This window comes from Agelaius tricolor, unplaced genomic scaffold, assembly GCF_023055355.1.
Source record: "Agelaius tricolor isolate 1412-34295 unplaced genomic scaffold, bAgeTri1.0.p SCAF_5, whole genome shotgun sequence".
NCBI lineage: Eukaryota > Metazoa > Chordata > Aves > Passeriformes > Icteridae > Agelaius > Agelaius tricolor.
In genome coordinates this window covers 46,836,889-46,858,358 of record NW_027269265.1, presented here as the reverse complement: position 1 = coordinate 46,858,358, position 21,470 = coordinate 46,836,889, and the positions used below count along the sequence as shown (strand labels likewise).

The 21,470-nt window shown below is 52.9% G+C and overlaps 1 protein-coding gene across 5 annotated transcripts in view; it reads left to right on the top strand.

Annotated features, from left to right (window-relative positions):
• The window catches only part of DUSP8 (dual specificity phosphatase 8), a 46,496-nt gene extending 39,434 nt beyond the window's left edge, over positions 1-7,062 (top strand). For all 5 annotated transcript variants that reach the window (XM_071427732.1, XM_071427736.1, XM_071427734.1 and 2 more), the window contains one exon: positions 386-7,062. In XM_071427732.1, the coding sequence (XP_071283833.1) occupies positions 386-1,478 (1,093 nt within the window). In that variant the 3' untranslated portion in view covers positions 1,479-7,062. The remainder of the gene's footprint in view (positions 1-385) is intronic.
• Positions 7,063-21,470: the final 14,408 nt, after the last annotated feature.

The window sequence follows — 21,470 nt, the reverse complement described above, 5'->3', positions numbered from 1 at the left end:
TGAGTTTTCCCCTGAGGGTATTGGGGATGTTATGCCAGTATACTTCACTCCAGGGAAGGAAAGCAGGCTAAGCCCAGAAGGAGAGGGTCAGGGCTCCTTGAAGCTCTGTCTTGCCTTTGTTGGGTCCCAGTAAAACCAAACCAAACCTCCCATCATAAAATGCATGCAACAAGGAATGGTTGGGAGTGGTAAAAAGGAGTGGGGAGGCAGTCCCAGCTCTAATCCTCAGGCATCTCAAGGCCCTGTGGTTCCCCAAGATCCTTTTCTTTGGAGGGTCTCGTCAGAAGGTTGTTGATGATGCCTCTTCTCCCTAAAGAGGCTGAGAGAGGAGGGGTGGCCCGCTGAAGGACCAAGCACCAACGGGGCTGTCTGTGCCTCTTGGCAGGTTTGTTAAGGACCGTCGCCCATCTATTTCGCCCAACTTCAACTTCCTGGGCCAGCTCCTGGAGTACGAGAGGAGCCTGAAGCTCCTCAAGGCCCTGAAGTCCAAGGGTGACTGGAGCGAGGGGGACGCGCAGCAGGACCCGGCAGAGGTGGCTGAGAGCAGCCGGCATCCCCCAACACCTACCTCAGAGAAGGCCGAGGATGTGCCGAGGAGCACCGGCTCGGCGTCCCCCACCAGTGACCCCGAGCGGCAGGGCGGGACCCCGAAGGTCCTGTCACCCACCACCCTCCAGCAGGGGCTCAATGGCCTGCACCTCTCCTCCGAGCGCATCCAGGACACCAACCGCCTGAAGCGCTCCTTCTCCCTGGACATCAAGTCTGCCTACTCCCCCGGCCTGCGGCAGGACCCCCCCGGGCCCCCTGGACCTGGGGAAGCCCCCAAACTCTGCAAGCTGGACAGCCCCTCGGGCTCGGGCAGCCTGAGCCCCTTCTCCCCAGGGGCGGACAGCCCTGACCGGCCCACGGGGCCCGAGCTGCTGCTGGAGGCCAAGGTGAGGCAGCGGCGGAAGCACCGGCACGCAGCGGGCTCGCCGGCCCATGGGCTCAGCCTCAACGTTGGCGGGACCTGCGCCACGCGCAAGAGCCCCGGCGCCGAGGACGGGCTGCCCCCACGGCTCAGCCAGCCGGCCTCCGCGCCCGGCGGCGCCACCAATGCCTGGAGCGGGGTGCACCTGGAGTCCCCCAGCGCTGCCTCGGGCGAGGCTGGCTGGTACTTCGGCAAGGACTCCGGCAGCGCCGGCGGCAGCACAGGCGGGGGCCTGTTTGCCAGCGCCGGCCCGTACCCGCCGCCATTCGGTTGCGGCGCAGCGGCGGCCGGGTGCGAGATCAGACTGAGGGACAAGGCGCGGGCCGAGCCACGGGACGGGCGGCACAGCTGGCATGAGGAGGCCGGCGCCGAGAAGCAATTCAAGCGAAGGAGCTGCCAGATGGAATTCGAGGAGACCATGTCCGAGGGCAGGGCTCGGGAAGAGCTGGGCAAAATCAGCAAACAGTCCAGCTTTTCGGGCAGCATGGAGATCATCGAGGTGTCCTGACACTCATCCGGGGTGCCTGGAGACCTGGGACGGGGCTGGGGAGGGGGGATATTTAAGCCGGGGGGAGCGGGAAGGGGGGCGGTGGGGTCGGGGGGTGTATTTATACTTGCGCCTGCATTTTCGGGAGCGCAAGCGCTGAAACCGAAGCGAAGGTGGACGAGTCTTTCCAGAGTCGGGAAACATAGTGGCGGATGCTTAGTGTCCCTCCTCCACTCACCCTGGTCCTTCCCCGCCCATCCCCAGGGCGCCCCAGCCCTCAGAGACCCCACACTCACAATTTGGGCCTAAAACTCATATGGGAAGAGTTGGGGAAGTGGCAGGGATTGCAATTTTGGCTGTGGTGATGGGGCACAGCACCTGGAGGGGGGACCACAGCTGCCCCTTCCCTGCACCCTGGTGCACTAAGCATGCTCCGCTGTGTTTCTCTGGCTAAGTATCCTAAAAATGCTGCACTGGAGCAGCCCTATACATATATAAATATATATTATATATAATATAAAGAAAAAAACCCGAAAACACACACACAAAAGAAAAGGTAAATGGTTTTACTGCAATTTTTATTGAGACGTAAATAATATTTCAATTTTTTTGTTTTGTTTTTAATTTATTGAAGCTGTTCATTCTGGCAATGATTTGCAGACAATGTGGGGCGGTACTTTCAGCTCTATTTTTACTGTGTATGGTATTTAAATCTGAAATACGAGTTTCTAAGCAATATCTGAGGCCTGTGGCTCCTTCTATAGTTAATGTCCACAACATAGATTTCCCCCCTTCTCTCTGGGCATACCAACAAGGGGACAGGAGACTCTTCTGGGTACTTTTTCTAGAAATGAACAAGTAAACGAGCAAACCATAAAACCTTCTTATGACACAAACTGAGCCAGAAAACTCTTCTGGAAGCTGCTGCCTCTTCTTCCCACCTTGGTCTCTGTTTGTTTCTCCTCATCTCCATCCCAGCCATCACCACCGTCCCAGCCATCATCCCGTCCTAGGCATTGTCCCCACCCTGGCTGTCACCCAATCCCAGTCATACCCCCTCTCCTCCCCTCCCCTCCTTTTGGCTGCCCATCCTTGCTGGAGGGGGAGAGGTGGGAGTCACCTGAAGCGGATGGAAGGCTGCAGGATGTCACCTCCAGCTGCATGGGGAAGGTGTCGGAAGCTGCCACAGCAGAGGGAGGGATGGGAGGCTGGTGGTAGTTGGGATTTCTTGTTGGGAGGTGTCTTGCCTGCCTGCCCCAGCCCTTCAGCTCCCCCTCACCTCAGCTACCTTGCTTGGGAAGTATGGGCACCACTCTCCCTTTGGGGGCGGTAGTTCTTCTGGCTTCCCACATCCTTTGTTTCACACCTGAGAAACTCAGGGGCAGCGCGTTTGCAGGTGCCGGGACTCTCCCGGTCCTGTTGCCCTCCAGGCCAGCTCCCCTCCATCCAGCGGATGATAAGCTGTCCAGACATGAACCTCTGCAAGCACATGGAGGGGCACAAGTGACTTATTTTTGGAGATGGTTATCTGCTTCCTCCCATCTGGTGGGAAGCCAAGCTCTTGCCCCCAAACCCCAATGTCAGGATTGCTGAGAAGCTGCTTTCTGAAGCTGGAGGCACTGAGCTGCCTCCACTGCAAAGCACATCTCTCCCTGCAGCTCTCTTCGCTTTCTCCTTTGTCTCGCACTAGTTTGCAAAGCTGATACCTCAGGGGTCTGTGTTCGTGCATGTCTGTGTCCTGTGTCATCCTTGGAGTGTTGTTTTCTTTTTCTTTTCTGGGTCCACATGGTTTCTCTCCCTTTCCCTTGTTCCTCCTCTTGTCATTCGTTTCTATCTTTAAATCAAACTACCCGTGACAAAAGCAAATGATCTCAGGTTTAAAACTGAACATAAAGCAGAGGCGTGAGGAGCTGCAATCACACGAGGAGGGGCTGCTCGCTTCAGCTCGTTGCTTCCTCAGCCACCTCTGTGTTTGCAGTTGAGGCAAGTCTCCCTGGAGACTCCTTGCTCTCTTCCGGCTTTAGTTTTTCTGGTTTTCCATGGAGCTCTTTGGTGAGATGCTGAGGACCCCCACATGCTCCTGGGTGGTTCCCCACAGTGTGGCAGGGAGGGATGGGGGTGGATGGAGAGCCAGGGACCGCCTGCTCCTCTCCCCACATCACTTTTGATGAGAGTGAGAGATCTCAGAGTCAGTCCTGAAAAGCCTACCACCACCCATCATTGCCTCCAGCAACCACCTCAAACCTGCTCAGTGTTGCCAACCTGAACATTGCTCTCTTCTCATCATGAAGCAGTGATGACACTATTTTCTAAGCTCCCTTTCTAGACTCCAGAAGGCATTTAGGTCCACCCCATGAGCCAGGCAGCTATTTCAGGAGCTCCACTTGCAGCTGTCCTAAGTAGGCATCAATGTCAAGTCCAAGGAGGGAGAAGAAAAAGGCTTCATCCTTCCTCTGGTGCCTCCTCACTGGGCATAGTGTTAGTGTCACCTGCCTCCTGTCCAAGGAGTCTGGTCCTCCTTCCCCTTCTCTGGCCTCAGCGGTGGCGTCTCTTCCCAGGCATGCCAGTGGTGATTGTCTGCTGATCTCTGCCCCGTAGCACTCGGTCCCTGCCCATCCCATGGTCCTCCAGGGTTGGTGCCAGCATGGACTTACTGAGCTCAGGTCAGGCAAGTTGCTGGCAGGAGCTGGTGTAGCTTTGAGCAATGGAGAGAGGGTTAAATGGCTTCCCAAGGGATGTAATAGAAAGGACAACAGGTGGCCAAAGCTAGGTGGGGAGATGAGACAAAGCACTAGCAAGCTCCCTTCTAATTCCTCCTGTTAAGTGACACAGTGTGTTGCAAGCACAAAAAAGCAGATGGAGCTGCTGACCTGAAGTCAGGAAGGAGAGGACGCATTTTGCAAATGAGATCCCAAATGTCTGCAAAGAGGCAGTGGTTTGCTTTTTGTCATCTACACTCTGCCATGGCGTGGATGCTTACGAGACTTGTTTGAGGTTTTACACACTGTGGACTCCTCTCTTCTCTGAAACCAGAACAAAGATAAGTATATTTTAAGATTTATAGATCATAGATATTCATAACCCACCTCTGCAGCCTTTGCATTCATCCCTCTCCTTTACATTGGGCATGTGCATCAGAAACCCTCATATATACAGTATTTTAAGTCTATATCCAGAACGTAAGCCTTGATGGAGCAGCCCTGCCCATGTGTCTCCTGCCCATCCTGATCCAAAGCCATCAGGGTCACCAAGTGGCATGCAATTAACTTAATTTTTTTTTAATTGAACTCTGTCTAGCGAACCACTTTGTCCATGAGTCAGAGAGCTGTGAATTGTCATGAGGACGGATGTGCTGGTGGTAATCCTCCACGTCATCTGTCAGCCAGGTCTTTTTTGTGGGCTCTCACAGCCAGCTGACCCATCCCAAAGCCTCACTGGAACCAAAAATCACCTTTCCATGCTGATCTGATGAGGGTGCATTCATTTGTAGAGACCTACAGAGGTGGAAGTGTGAGCAGAGGAGAGGAAAGGTCTCTTCTTTCAAGGGAGGAACCAACAAAGCTGCTGAGTATCCAATGGCAATGCCTGCACTTACCACCACATGAAGGACTGAGCAAATCACAGCTCTGCTTCAGACTAGGAAGGACATTTTACTCCTTTCCCTCCAGCCTCTGCCTGTCCTCACGGCTGAGCCTCCCGGCCACCTCTGTCCCAGCTGAGCAAAGCTGGCAGGAGGGCAGTGATCAGGTTGGCAACACCGAGCCAGAGGCGTGGGTCAGAGCAGGCTCGTCCCTGGCCTCAGCAGCAGCACCCCCAGCCCCTGCTGCTTTCCCAGCCCTTCTCTTTGTCTGCTTGTTTCTTTGGATGTCCATCCCCGTTACATCTGCCCCTTAGGAGACAATGCCCCTCAGAAACCCCTCCTGCTGTCCCCTTTCCCCTCCCATTCTTAATACTAATGATAATAAGCTATCAGTGTTGTCATTGCAATCTATGAATGATAGATTTGAGTATTTATGATTATTATGATTATTATGGTTATGATTCTGTACTTTTTTGCTTCTTACTCTTTGTATGTTGCTCTTTGTTTCTCTGTTGTGAATAAAAGCAAGGCCCCATCTCACCTTCTCTCTGCTCCCCGCAGCCCGGCTGTGGCTGACTCCCGGCTGCCCCAAGCCTCAGGAGGCAAACCCTTGTCAGAGGAGCTGGAGGGAGGTGCTTCCTAAGGATATAAAGGCACCCAAACCCGGGGCAGATCCATTCTCTAACTCTTCCCTTCCCTTCCTGCCGCTCCTCTCCCTCATACAGCTTCCTGCTCATCTTTACAAGAGGCAGGAACCCACTGGCACCAACAATAGAGGATTAAATGGCAAAAGCTTAAAGCTTCAAGGAGCATTGGCCAGGCATCCAGTTCATGGAATCAGCTCCCTCCAGGTCATGGTCCTCTCACCTTCAGCTGGCTGCAGCTGCAGGCTTCATCTTCACCCACAGGGGCTTCTTGCTCTGGCATCGCAGCTGCTTTGCAAAGCTGTCCTGCTCAGCTGAGCCCGGGACATTGGCTGCTGCTTTAGCCATGTGCCCTGGGCTTGAGTGTCCTCCCTCATGCTGGTGGTTCCCCTGCCCAGGAGCAGCACAGCCTGGGGAAGACACATGGACACTGCTAGAGCAAGCCCAGTGGCAGAGCCACAGGGAGACATGTGAGAGGCCTCTGGTACCTGGAGGGATTTAGACAGGCTGGGAATACCTCCCAGCATGGGCCTTGGTGTGGTCTTTATCAAACACTGATAAATCATGGTGTCATGAGCAGACAGACACTGGTGCTGTTTTTTGCACCCATTGCCTGTGCTCCTTGTACAACCTGGAGCTTTCCAGATGACTGTAAGGTGTAGGAGGAGACATTAGGGGAAGGGAAGAGGACCCCATCTGCACTGTGGTACAAAACACTCCCTGTACTGCGCCAGCCCCATGAAGAGTCATTTTAATTTGCGAGGTTTAACACTGCCCTTCTCCAAGTGGCCCAGGCACAGTTTCTTGTCTCTGTCATGACTTCGCTTTGTCATGGGTCGGGGTCCTTCTCATCATGCTGTGCTGAACACATTTCCAACGTTGCTCTGAGACCACACTGGAGAGGAGAGAGCTCAGGTCTCACCCCTCTCTTGGGGGACCCTGGTAGATCTCTGTTGGGTCCCGGTCCAGCATCACCCTTCCTACCTCACCTGCCTTTGGAGCAGCCGTGGACAGGGAGGGAGCAGGCAGGCTCCGACCATGCCGGGACTGGCCCTCTTCTCCCTTCCTCATCCCTGTAGGATCAGACCCTTCCTCAGCAAGCACAACACAGAGAGGGGGTCTGTACCCGCCCTGGTGTACCTGGGGACTCCCAAGCATGGAAGAGAGGGTCTGGCCTCCAGCCCCACCACACTCCCTTCCTCGCTGTCCATTTGGCCAGCGCCGGCGTCGGACCCGGGGAGACACCCTGCCCCTGCCTCGTCTTTATTTATTTATTACCAGAGGCTGTAAACAGCAGTGCTTTTCTACCCTCTACTTTCTTTTCCTTTCTTTTGTATTTTGGAACAACGTGTTGTAATAAATACCCGAATAGGTGTTTTAACAGCTGGTGTCAGCCTTGGTTTTTGAGGGTCAGACCTTCTCAGGATGGGGCTCTTTGGGAGTCTGGGGAGGGCAGTGGACCTTTGGTTGCAGTGATGGGGCCTAGAGCTGGTGAACAGCTGGATATAGAGGCAGACCTGGACACAGACAGACCAGGATGCACAGCCAAACCGGTGTCTATATACAGGGCCCAGCAGCTGAGAGCTTCAGCTGGACTAATTCAAAGCAGAAGTAAGGCTCGTGGCTGAGAGAGTAGTGGCATAAAAATTAATGGGGGCATTCATGGGCACTCATACTGCAAACTGCCACTCTCTGAAGCTGTAGTCAGGTGTCTAAGCATCCCCTTTCTAATGGAAAGGACTGTCCCAGTCCTGCTCCAGATGGGGACACACGTGTAGGTAATGGTACAGATCGCCAGGCTAAAGAGCACAAAGATATGCACTGTCTGCATTGAAATATACTATTGTTGGTTTTATTATTATTATTACTATCATTATTATTATTTTGCTTCCCAGCTGTGCTCTGCTCCCACCTTGCTCCTGACATAATAGCAACATGTAGCCACACGCTTGCTGTGCACTACAGCAAAACCCTATGAACATTCCCTGCTCACCCATGACCAACTGAGCCATGCTGTGCTCAGGGGGCAGCTGGCAGGAGCCAAGCAACAGCCGCATTTTGACTGGACTGTGCCCAAGTGGAAGCTGGTGGAGGCATTTCCCTGCTCTCCCCTGCAGCAGGTTTGCTTTGGAGGGAGGAGAAGGCGTGAGCAGGCTCCCTGCAGCTCTGGCTCCAGAAAGCCTCAGCACTTACTGACGTGTATGCAGAAGGGACATCCATCCTCACAGCTGCTTTCCACAGGCTGGGCTAAACCCCTGTGTCCTTTATAAATGCATTCCCCTTATCCAGCTGCAACTGCTGGGTGTTTTGTAAAGCTTCACAAAACTACTGCCATCACCTGCTGTTGGGGTAGAAGCTCAGTGTGAAGGCTTTGGCCTCCTGTGCATCTGACACCACTAGCAGCTCCAGAGAGACTGTTTGTCCTCCTCTCTCAACCATGTGTGACATGGGAAGGGACAATTATTTAATAGAGAAACATGAACACTGCTCCCATCTCCCTCCCAATTTACCTGCCTCTGGCTTAGTTTTTCCAAACTCACTACCCAGGGGAAGAGTAGTGCTGCAGTAGAGTCCCCAGAGTTGACATCTTGTGTCACTATCTCCACAGGCACAATTAAATCCTCTCATGTTTCACAGAAACATTCCCTCTGTGCCAGGAGACTGGCAGCAGCACCCAGGTGGGAGGAAACCCAGGTGAAGCTGCTCTTAGCTGGGGCTGGGGCTGTAAGTGTGTGGAGGCTCTGTCCCCTGGCAGAGGCACCCATGGGTGTGCAGCCAGCACAGCTTCCTCCCCTCTCCTCTTGTTCCTCATGGTTTGCACGGCAGAAACCATTACTGCAACGAGAAACCCAGGAACGTCCTTTTTCCAGCTCTCTGGCTTTTATTGACTCAGAAAGGCTGCCAAGCCTATAAATAAATGTTCCTTGAGCTAAATATAGCAGCCACTGAAATAGGCTGCTGGCTATTTATTTAGCTTGTGGCCTCTTTGAAAGCTTGCCAGTCTATACTGCCTTTACCTTCACGCCGTCCCACCCGGGGCTGTGGCCACCCACCACGGGGGCATGGCTGAGTCAGCACGGGCAGAAGGGGTCACAAAAAGTCAGCCCCAGCTCTGCAGGGCAGGAGAGCCAGGGTGACAGAGTCTGGCAGCTGGAGGAGCTTCAGCACCCTGTATCCCTGCCCAGAGCGCTGGGGGTCCCCAGGAGGGACATTTGCTGGAGCAGTCAGGCAGGGCTGAACCAGTCACAAGCCAGTTTCCTCTCCTATGAGGACTTGGTGTCTTTTTCCAGCACCAGAGCCTGGAAAAGAGAATCTATCTGTCATATCCCCCAGGCTTTCCAGCATTAGGTGGTGTGCATTGCTTTTCCACACTTAGCAGGAACATAATAAATACTCCTGGTGCACAGAGCTGCTGTGTGTTAGGACACTTAGTCAGCCAGGGGCATGAATTGACCCCCACCCTTGCACCCCTACTTGAGCCAGGACACTCAAACTCGTAAGCTGTGCTGTGGCTCCGACCTGGTCTCTGGCCTCAGCTGCTGGGTGGTCTTCAGGCAGTGCTGCAACCACGTGCCCTCCAGGGGCTATCCCACCTCGTGGTGTGTCTGGGACCAGCCTGGGAGATGCCCTTTCCCACACTGGTGAGATGAGCCCTTATTAGGGCCCCACACTCCGAGAGGCTCCGTGGGATGCGTGTTCCTCCAGGGTACTGCTGGTTGTGCATTGATGCAAAAAGGGATGGGCTTCACCTCTCAAAGGCTGATGGAAAACAAGGTGAGTACTGCTCTGTGCTGTAGACACTCTTCTACACCCTGAGCCTTACAGGAATGGGATGCTGCTTTCCTTGGGCTGTGAGGAATTCACTGCAGCTGCGTGCCAGCCAAGGGAAAAACCCCGTCACTCCCTGGAAAGCCACATTTGCTCCTGGAGCAATCCAAGAACATTAATAATGTTTAGCACTTACAGAGGGTTTTGCTAAACATGAGCTAATCCTTACAACACCCATGGGAAGGAGAAAAGTAATTATTGTTATTGGACTTAATTTTTCCTTTTCCATGTACCCCTGCAGATGGGGGTCCAGAGAGCTCTGGAAATCAGAGAAGAATCCCAGCTTGTACAAATAGGAAACCTGGAGCCAGGATGGTTATTTGCCAAAGGCCACCCAGGAAGGCAGAGTTGGAGCCTCTGTGGAGTGAAGGCGGGGCTGGGGGGGAATCCTTGCTCCCAGTCTTTCTCCTACACACCAGAATATAATTCCACAACTGACAGGGTAATTCTGGTCCCCTTCAGGTCCTCACCTGCAGGATACCCATGGGATGCAGATGTTCTGTATTGCTGCTTACCTTCCTGTCCACAATGTCACTTCTCAAGGTGGTTAGAGAGATACCCTGCCCTCCATGGCAGTAGGTGCTGACAAGGCTGATGAGCATATTGATTTGGAGCACGATTGCAGCAAGTCACAAAATTCCCACATGTGACCTCCCCTCCTGGAATAACAGCCCCAGACCTGCTGCCAGGTGTGGTAGATCCCACCAGCCCCCAGCCACTGGGTGAGTGGCCTCCACAGCTGTGGCCAGAGCACCCCAGAGTGGGAAAGGAGCTGATGGGATGGCTGTTGGGCTTGTCTCAGCCATGTGGCATTGGGACAACGCTGGCTTAGAGGGCTGAGATGCTGCTGGGGTCCCTCCAGGGGCACAGAGGATCTGCACTAGGATGCCCCAGGTGAAAGTGGAGACCAAAATGAGGGTCAGCTGCTTCCCTGGGTCTTTTGCAGAGAGGAAGGGCAGTTTTAGGGGGTTCCATAAAGCCACCAATGCTCCCTGGCCACACTCCTCAGCTGAAACCCAGGCACTGGGTGTCTGAGTGGAAATATCGTCTGTCGGCAGTACCCAGATGATGTCATTTAGTTTTCCAGGCTTCTGGGCTGAGCCAGCAGCTTGAGCCAGTATGACTGGAGATTCTTTATTTAGAAGGAGCCCAAGTGCAACTGAGTCCAGGTCTTTGCAGCACCCCTCTGCCACCTCCCTTCCCTGCTGATGCAATCCCATTGGCAGCAGGGACGTCAGGATGCCTGAGAAGAGGTGGTTCAAAATGGGACCTTGCCAGGCAGGTGGGAAAGGGAGACGCTGTTAGGGGCAGGTGAGGGTGATGCTTAGTCTGTGCTACCAGATGTTCCCCAGGCAGAGGAATCTCCAGCTCCCTCTGGGCAATGCACTTGTCCCTCCAGGTGTCCTTTTACCTCCCTTCAACTCCCTGAGAAATTTGTCCTACGCTCCCCAGCATGGCAGTGGTCACCCTCCTCATCCTCACTCTTGTCATCTTCAGTCTGGGTTACTGCAACTGAGCCTCAGGCTGGCTTTTGAGGGCTTTCTAGTTGGAAATTAAATATTTTCCCCCTCTGACACCCCTTAACCTGCCTCCTCTCCCTCAGCAGCATCTCCTGACAAGCGAGTGCTAAGAATAGCCCTGCCTCTGGCTCCAGGCTGGTGCTGTTTGCTCAGTGACTCAGAGCTGGCCAGGCAGGCACTTACTCAAAGGGCCCCATTACTCATCTGTCTGCATTGCCCCAAGGATGGGGTTTGTGTCTCTACTTCGCCTCTCCTTTAAAGATACTTCATTTATTTCTATTTAATAAAGCCACCATGCACAAGGAGAGGCAGTTTTCCTGCTGTAGATTTACCTCTAAATACGTGTGCCCTGACCCAAAATGCTGCAACCCCTATAGATCACACTGGCAGCTCAGCATTGCTCCTTCTCACTGCCTTGCCAGGAAGGAGCTGTGCCGGCAGGAACTGGGCAAATGATAATGCCTCCCAAAATTGCATTTTGTGGCACCAGAGTAACAATGAAAACAAAAATTCTCTCCTGCAGGAACCATCTGTGTTGAATACCAGTGTGGATGTGACCGTGCCCAAATCCAGCTGGCCTCTCAGATGCCCACGGCATGACCCAGCTGCTCCCATCTTGCCCACAGCCCACACTAATTGCAATCCTCCTTCCTCTCCACAGAGTGTGTCACTGCCCAGTGGGCAAAGCACCTCAGCAAATTAAAAAAGGCCTCAATTTTAAAAAAAGTGGTTTCATTTCCAAACAACAAAAAGGCAGCATCTTCCTCATCTGGTTTGCTCCCCTGAGGCATCCTGTGAGTCACAGCCAGCCGTGCTGGGAGCAGAGCTGCATCCTGAGCAGTGCACATCTGTGTCTGCAAGGCACTGCCTCACCAGCACTGCCAGGGCGGACACAGGCATGGTTGCTTGGGATCAGAAAAATGTGGCATTAGCAGAGGAATTGGAGGTTTGTAGGAATGGCATTTTGTTCTCTTTCTGCTGCTTCAGCCCCATAGTTTCCCTTTTTTGCCATTCTTCAGGTTTTTCTTCCAGTTTTTCCAATCCTGCTCTTTCATGGCATCACTCTTCAACCCTGCTGTCATCAGGGATCCCAGCACTCTGCTCCAAGATGCTTCATGAAGCCTCAACAGCACCTAGAGGGCATCCTGAGAGCAGGCACAACCTCCATGAGAGGCACACCTGAGTATCCCAAGCCAGGTGTGCTTTGTGTCTTGGAGAGATGTGTGTTGGGTGTAAATGGATCCACCTTGCATGGAAGTGGGCAGCCGGTCTGGATTTGGGCTGTGGCTGTGGCACTTGTCACCACCGTGCCCTGGGTCTCCACATAACACATGCTGAGGTTATGTCCTGCACTGCTAACCCCAAGGGAGCCTTTCCATCCATCCAGGATGAGTGGGCTCCCAGTGCCTCTCCCCAAAGCCCAGCACAGGAGAGCTGGGGGCTTGTTCTTCAGAGGACATCATGTCTCCAGCTCAGTCAAGGCTGGCAGCAGCCAGGGATGCAGGAAGAAGGAAGCAGGAGCCTGAACATCCACCATGGGCTGGAAATGGGCTCCTGCATGTCCTGGCAAACACATATTTGTGTGCTCCCTCCATCCCAGTGACCTCCCCTCGATAACAACCCCTGGGGCCATCTGGGGGCGCGGTGTTGTAGGAGAGCAGGACGACCTGCTCAGTTTGGTCCTTTCTTACAGACCCCATGGCAGCCCCCAGCATCCATCCCTGCCGAGGGCTGCTTCCAACCCCGGGAGCTGAGGCCACAGCAAAGCCAGGCCCTATCAGAGGAGGCAACGGGGGCCAGCTCAAAGCAAGCTTTGTGGGACACCTGTCCCTGGCACCTGAGCCGCGCTCAGGAGGGGAGGGCAGTCCCTCCTGAGCTGTGCCATCGCAGGGACCGGCCCTGCAGCGAGGCGAGCGAGCAGCCTCTGCTGGCCTCTGCTGGGAGCCTTCACACCACCGCAGCTCCGTCTGTGCAACAGCACCAGCGAAAGAAGGTTACCCTCGTTTCATGTCCTTCAGGAGAACTCAGGGGTGACACTGGGTGCCCTTTCTGCAAGGGTGCTGAAGCACTGCTGCAGGTGTTGGTACAAAGAGGAGGAGGAGGAGAGGAAAGAGGGACGAAGGCAAACAGCCGCTCACACATCCTGTTGGAGCGATGCAGGACAGAAGTCTGGAGAGTGAGGATGTCTGCAAGGCCACAGCCCACGATGGGCCAGGAGCCCCCAGCCTGGCTGTGACTTGAGGAAGGGCTGGTGCCACTCTGCACTTCAGCTTTGAAATCTCTTGCACCCTACAGGAGCAAACTAGGAGCATTAAGAGCAAGGCTGGGGAGGTACAGTGCCCCTGCAAGCAACCTGCCCTTCATCAGCATGGCTGGGAAGAATATGACAACCCTAATGTTTGCACTATCCCGCTCCCATCTCATCTCCAGGCCACATAAAGTACTGGAGAAGGGCAGGGCTCCATGTGCTCCTAAGAGCCACATGTGTCCTGCTCCATTCCCTTGAACCATGTGGTTCAAGTCTCTTACATCTCTGAACCGACTGAGGACCAGATTTGGTTGCAGCACTGATAAACTCAAGACACCAACTGTTGGGCTGTGGACAGATGGCTGTAAAAGATGCTACAGTTCACTTCTAGGAGACCCTCCTCTGCATCCCCAAATCTCTTTTTTTATTGACATCCCAGCCTGTCTCCTTCATTAGAGAGGTCAGTGACAAGTGACCACTGCCTTACAGATTGCACGTGCCAGCTGTGACACACATGTGCAGTCCCCTCCAACCTCAGGAGGTAAGAAATGCCCAGCAGCAATCCTCTCTGGCTCAGCACAGCACTCTGGGATGGGCAGGAACGCTGCTGCCTTCAGCCTGTCTCAGGGCTTGCCTTTGGCTTTGCCCTGACATCCCTGAGCACAGAGCTGTGACGAAGCGTCTGCGTTTGGGAACCCCCACCCGGCCCCTGTCCAGCAGACTTGGTGGTGCCCGAGCGAGGGCCAGACTGCCTTGTCTCCAGCCAGGCAGCATTAACCTTCCCCCAGCAGAGACATTCCTCAGACCTTGCTTGTACTTGCAAAAGTACATCACGAAGCCAGAGCGCTGCCAGGGCTGCCTCTCCCTGCTCTGCTTTCCCTGTTAATGGCTGACTAGAGCATCCATTAGGGAGCAACAGCCAGGATGTGCAGAAGATGCTCCCCACAGGCACCTGGCATGCTTGCCTCTCACTTGCTACAAACCTCTGGGGCAGACTGGCACAGATGACCAGGATATTTCTGTTGTGCAGCCCCTGAGGAAACACCCAGGCACTCAGGGTTTTGTGGTGCCTACCCCTGCTGCAGACAGCTGTGGGTTCAGCCCTGGGCACCATGCTGAGGGCAGGGCACAGAGGGTATGGAGAAGTGGGAGCCAGAAGAAGTGCAATTTCCATCAGGATGAAGGCACTGGCTGGCTAAGTGGTGCCTGTGAGGGCTGTAGCTGAGGCTGTAATGTCACTGAGACAGCACAGCAGGATGGCATTCTGATGGCTGAACTTTCTGCCCTCTCCTCTTCCCCCTTGGCCCCATAATTAGTCCTCTGGGTCACTCAGGGCTCCCAAAGTGCTTTCATCCCTGAGGAATTTGTTTAGCTGTGGAAACCTAAGGAAAGAAAAGAAAGGAAAATTCAGTATTCCTCTGAAAATCCTATCACCCACATTACACTGGTTCTCCATGCTGCAGCACTGGGTGCAAAGCTGGCACAGGGGAGGTAAATGCTGCCAGGCAAAGCAGGAGCAGGCAGTAAACAGAAATGATGAAGCCTAGGTGCCTTCTGCACCAGGCCCTGGACTCCTGATGGTAACTGGTTTCACCCCAGTTCCACAAGTGTGCACCTTGAACTCCTTCAAAGCCAGGCAATCTGGTGCCTGGCAGAGCAGCACTGGCAGTATGGAGATCTCTTAGGAAGGGAAATGATTTCCCTGTGCAGGGCAATCATCCTTCCTTGGGGTATTCTTATATCAGGGTGGATTAAAGGGAATACAAGCAGCAAGATAACTCAGATCACGGCAGGGAATAATCTAGTCCAGATAACCTCTGTGGTTTTGCCAGTTCTACTCTTCTTTTGATAGCACCCAGTCAAAGACCAAGGCTTGATATCTCCCCTCACCAAAAAAAAGGATCCATGTACAGAGAAGTAATGAAAAAGGATCCTCCTGCTTCCTCCTGCACCAGGCAGTGCTGCTGACAGAGGCACAGAGACAGCATCAAGGCTTTCTCCAGAGCAGACAGGCTGCCCTTGGCTCTCTCACCCACCAAAGCCATTAGCAATGAGCTCAGCCCGCTATTATTGCTGATCCAGGGAGCCTGGAGGCTCTCAGAAGTGCAGCTATTGATCCATGCCTCTTACATGTCCCCCTCAGGCCTTTGGTTTCAGGAAACCTCTTTGCCTGTCCTCTCCTTGTTTCTTCTCTGCAACCTCCAGGAATGCTTTGCTGAGGGACCTTGAAGCTGAGAGTGAAGGGAAAAGTAACAGGAGCTGCAGTGAGAGGGCCAGGGATTTAGCCTGGCCAGAACTGCCTGTTTGCTTTGGCTGGCTGTGTGTGGCTTTATTAATCATCTCCATCTTCCTCAGTGGAGGAAGGGGAGGACATTTTCCCCTTGGTTAGAGCTGCAGATCAGGGGAGGGAGAGCTTGGTGCCTTTCATGGAAATGCAACCTGCATGCTCTCTGTTCATCCATGGCATGGACTTCCTGAAGGGGCTGTGTCCATGGAGGTGCCCCCTCCACCCTCTCCCTATTTCAGGGCTGCCAGCATGACTTGCACCAGCTGGTTAACAGGTGACTGCATCTCTGTGCAGGCTCACAGTGATGGCACAAGCAGACAGGTCTGTGAGTCTGCTGGGGAAATTACTTATGGTAAGCATCAGCTCAGTGGCATCCCGCTGCTCCTGAAGGACAATCCTACACCCCTCAGGCTGCTTCTCCCATCCCTTCAGGCTCACCTTGCCCAAGCAATCAGGTGGTAGGGTGAGGAACCATGCTGGGCAGCTGGAGCATCAAAAAAACCTGGTGGAGCTACAGCCAGAAACCACCTCTCTGCTCTGGGCTGATTTCCTAGGTATGATGCAAACAACTTGCTGCCCACCCCCTTACAAAGTGTGTTGCCTAACTCTCCCCACATCCCCAGGAAGACTTTCAGGTGCCTTGGTGCACTCTAGAAATGACTAATGAGCCATCTAAAGCATTAGCACTGGTGCTGGCTGCCAGCAGCAGATTGAGATCAAGCCTTCCTGTGCATCCATCAGCTCCACCCAGGAAGCAGACTTCCCTTTGACAACAGCCAGATTAGGCAACAGGCAGACAACAACTGCCCCGTGCTGGACCAGGCAGGCCCAGGCAGGCAGTGTGTGGGAAGGAGTGACCCTTTGCAGAGGGAGGAAAGCTCACATCATCTTGCTACAGCCCCCACTGCAGACCTGGCAGGGATTTGGTAGTGGCCATGTTTTTCCCTGCAGATGGATTAGGACTAGCAGAGAGAAGTCATTAATTTTTGGGTAAGTTTGTGGACAACAGAGCCTGTGGATGCTGTGAGGAAACCTCCACACTCAGCCAGATCCCCAGCATGCCCAACACAGGAGTTTTCATGTCTTCCTTTAAAAGCTGCTCATGTGGCCCCAGTTTGCACATGAGACACACAGGCCTGATCCCATTAAAAGACCAATGGATGTACTTCCATATTCCCACAAAGACAAACTCCAGGGAGCTGTTTCAGCTGGTTCCACATACACAAATCATGCTGAGGAAGCAAATGGTGGTATCTGTTTTAAGTGATGACTCATTCATGGCAGCATTGTACCCCAACAAATCTGAGGAAGTTGGCCTGGGCAAAGCTTCCTTACCTGTCACCCTGTCCTTACCTGTCACCCTGTCCTCCTGGATTTCATGTAATAGCAGATTACTGTGAGCAGGGGGCAAAATTTAGCTGACTCCTTGCACTTACTGCCCTTGCAGTCATCAAAGAGGACAGGTCACCTTCCACTGCTAACGCTGCAAAGCAGACATGGAATAAACCTGACCTTCCTTTACAGCCTTTGCTGGAGAAATCAACACTTCCTATACATAGAAAAATCAATGGAGGGCACTTACCCAACAAATCCCCATTGGTCTGAACCACCTGCACCAACAGAGCCTTACATAGCCATCTATGCACCCCAAACCCTCTCCAGCAGCTCCAGCTCAGCTGTCCCCTGTCCGGGCTGCTGTGGCAGGGTTTTTTCTTTGTTTCTACTAGCACACCAGTCTAGCACAGTGCACTCTGCTCTGTGCTGATTTGGGGGAGCCTCAGCAGCATCCTACATTTTTGTGATTGTGCCCTACAAGCTCACTGCCACCTATTTTTCACAAATCTACTCCAGAGGTGCTGCTGCTTCCCCTGTGTCAGCCCTGAAGGAGCCAGTGAGGAAGAGGGTAGCGTTCCCCCCATGCAGGCCAAACTCTCCCACCTCTCAATGCTCCTGGATCGCTCCCAAAGCCTCCTTGAAAGACCACTAACCCACCTGCACCGAGCTAGAAACCTTGTAACTGACTGGGAATAACTTTGAATGGAGTATTCATGAATATGAGTATTTCCTCTCAACCATCAGATGGTGCCATTGAGTCTCCTTAGGATGTGGAGCCCCGAGGACAGCAGGCTGCCACCAGGGATCACGCTGGCTTCTTGCTCCTCCTCAAAGGCAGGGAATAGCACTTTATTCCTCAGTTACAGGTACAGAAATATTCTAGTGTTCTCAAATAAATTAACAAGGATATGTCACTGTTTTGTCTGGTTGTTTGTTTGTTTGTTTTGCACAAGTTTTGCAAGACTGACTATCTTGGAGCTGGACTCCAGTGATACCAGTGCAGGAACAAGCAGAGCAGTATAGGAGCACTTCAATTTCTGCTCCAAGAAAAAGACACGTGTTTGCATCTTTTGCAAAGATTTAGAGAGGATGAACTGCTTTCAGGCAGCAAGGCTAGAAATTAAAGAGGGAGCAGCATTAGCAAAAGCTCCTTTCCCCTCCACAACAGCAGTACATGGAACACAGGACTTGTCCTCCTTGGAAAGTTAGACAGCAGGCAGGAGGCTGCCCGATGCCTGGGGGTGACTGTCTCATTTCTACCTCTCCCTGCCTCTTCCCTCTACCTTTTTAATTATTTTTTTTTTTAAGCACAGAGTGTGCTGTAAAAAGAAGAGGCATCAAGGCACATTGCCCACAATATGCTCATCACATCTGACATCTCCCCTCCGCATGTGGGGCCGGGACTTCCAGGGCTTTGGTACTTATAATTCCCTGTGGATTTTGCAATGACCAGAGCCTGGCACGGAGAGCCCTGCTGTCCAGCTGAGGCCTCTACCTGGCATTGCAAATATGCAGGAATAACAACTGATTAGTGCTTTTCCTGGGTTGGTTTTCATATTTAATTGTGCAAGATGAAAGAGGAGAAAAATGCTAGTAACGTGAGGAAGGAGGGAAAGGAGAAATCATTACAAGTGCATTTAGTCAGTGATAAGAATGGCTGCTGAGCTGGGCTGGGTGGTTTCCAAGCACAGTGGGAGCCAGCTTCAATTTCACAGCATAATATTTCTGCACCCTTAAAATAACTTCTCCCTGCCCCCAGGGTGTCAGAGGAGCTGGAGAGCAATGTGTGCCCCTTCCCTGTGCAGCCCCAGGCCGCTGGGTGCTCAGTTATCACCCAGGGGCTGTTTTGAGAGCAGTCCCATCACCGGTGTCCTGCAAAGGCACCGAGACCCGGCCAAGAGGGCTGGGGCAGAACAGAGGGGATGCTCCGCAGACCCAGAGCCGTGGTCTCCCAGGGAAGGCAGCAGGTGGGGGATTGCTGTTTGAGCCCTCTTCGGTGCCGGTGAAGAGCAGCTTCCCCGAACAGCTCAGCAGAGATGGGACCTCTTTATTGTCGGGGCTAATTGCTCATGTGAGATGTATTTACAGAGGCGACTGTTTGTGCAGAGCGCAGCAGACAAACAGACTCCTGTTCTGCCAGGCACCCTTTGTAATCGGTGGGGGCTGGGAACACTTTAATGCAGCCATCATTTGGAGGCCTCATTTGCACTGCAGGCACCAGCCCCGGCGGGCTGGACGCTGCCCGCGGGATGCGAGCCCCGGCAGGGCGGGCAGAGGGCAGCGGGCTGCGCCCAGGCACTGCTCGTCTCACCCACCTCCTTCTGAGCGCTCGCTGCTCGCTCCGAGCCGGGCACAGGACCCACAGAGCAACCCCTTGGGCGTGATCCTGGCACAGTCTGACCATTCCTCCCGTGGCTTGCAAAGGCAGCTGCTCCCATTTGGGCGTTTGGCTGCATCTCTGCCCTGCACGGGATGAGCCCTGTGTGTGCGCAGGTGAGCTGCCCGTCTCCTCGGTCTGCAGGAGATGTGACTGTCATGCAGGGTCTGAGGTGCTTCAAAGGTTATTTGGTGAACTGCTTTCCATGCAGTTGTACCAGAGGACAAGACGTGCCAGACAGCTGTTCCTTGCCTTTGTAAATAATGTCAAGGAGTGGTTAAAAGCAGCCAGGACTCTAAAAAAAAAAAAACAGCCTTGCAGGCTTTTTGCAGCCTGCTGGGTTTTTTTCAAGGAGGAGGCCTAGAGGGAGTTTTGCCATCTGTGAGAGGGATGCAGCATTAGGAAAATAATTCAAACAATTTCCAGCAGTCTCCATCTTCCTGCAAAACCAGTGGGGATGGACAAGCCCTGGCTTCCAGTTACATGGTTACATGAAACACCTTTTGCTTTGGGTAGCCTACATCCCAACCCCACAGTGAACATCCCTCTCCAAACTTGAAAATATATGTCCCGCTTCTCATCCTGTGCCCTTTTCTCCAGTAGATTAAGACATGTTCAGGGAAGAGCTTATCAGTAAGGAGGAACAGCACCACAGAGCTGGGGTGTGTCTTCTGCTTCCCCTTTCCAAGGGGCTGCTCAGATGGGCTGGTACTGGTCAGGCGTGCTGGGAGCGTCCCTTTGGTTACAGCCTGTCCACAATGACGCAGAACTGCCAGCACTGGGACAAAAGGAAACCCACGCTCATCCCCTTACAGAGCTCTCTGACACATGCAGACCAACCCAGGCATGCTGACCCCACGAGTGGCATTTCCCAAGCTTCCCAGCTGAAACTACAACTCCCTCTTCTTTAAAATGAGTTAAATTCATTTTAGCATAATTTTTGTATTCCACACTTGAAGGAACAGAGAGATCCACCTAATTTTTAGCGCTCCTAAGCACTGGAGGTTTCTGAGCATTTACACATCATCTCTCACAAGACTTGATGCAGAAGAAGTGGGATTTTTTTCATTTTCCAGATATGGAAGCTGAGGTAAAAGGCAGACACTGCACAGTAATACCTAATTAGTGGGGGGAAAATTAAGTGCCAGTCACCACCGGTCTCATGTTTTGACAACCACTAAGTTGTCTGAAAGAGGAAATACCTAATAATTCTGTTCTTCTGTGACTTGGAGAGAGCAACTGAGCCCTAGTCAACATCCCTAGAAATGCTGACCCCCAAGGGCAGATTTTGCAGCCCTCTTCCCTAAAGTTTTACCCCTCTCTCAGACATCAGAATAAAAGCCATATTTCCCAGACAGTTTAGGACCCAAAATGCCATTTATTGTTTCCAATCTGATCCTCAGCCAGATTGATTGTCTTGTTGCAAGACTATATGTGAAAGGTCCTACTATTACTGGCAGCAATCAATATTTATAACCACTCACAGTGTTTATTTATAAAAAAAAAAAAAATCAAACGTTCCAACCAAGAAGAGATGCTTTTATTAATATCTAGCATGATTAATAACCATATTCAGAGTTGCAGGCAGGCCCACGCTGTCAGACTCATGCACTTTTCTTTTTCTAATGGCTCTGCAGGAATTTGAACCGTAATATGTTTCACGCTCAGGGACAAAGAGGTTTTGTCTCAGGGAAGGAGTGTGTGGATGTTTTTGACTTAAAGAGCCAGTGCCACATTCAGGGCTTCACAAATAGAACCATTTTGAACCCAAGCCCATCAGCCTGCCACATCTCCTGGAGATACACTGCACAGGGTGGATCTCCTCTGTTGCTGAAGACCCAGATGGGAGCTGCAGATTTGCAGCTCGCTGAAAAATGTCACACCCCCTCTGTGTCAGGGCAGCCATCACCTGCTCTGCTTCCCTGCCACCCACTGGAAATGCCTCAGCTCGGCAAAGGGGTTCACATCTCTGCCTGTTGAGGCCTCTCAGCTGTCCAGGGTAAGATGAGCTCCATGGGAATGACACTGCTTCAGATCAAGGAAGGAAAACTCATAGAGCCCTAACCATTGCTCCATTCCTATAGAGCAGGGAGACAAGAGGGAACATGCGAGGCTGATGTCGAGGTGTCAGGTCTGAGGCTGCTCAGCCCCACACCAGCACGGGGTGGTGGAGGAGGGACAGGTGTTTCTGGTG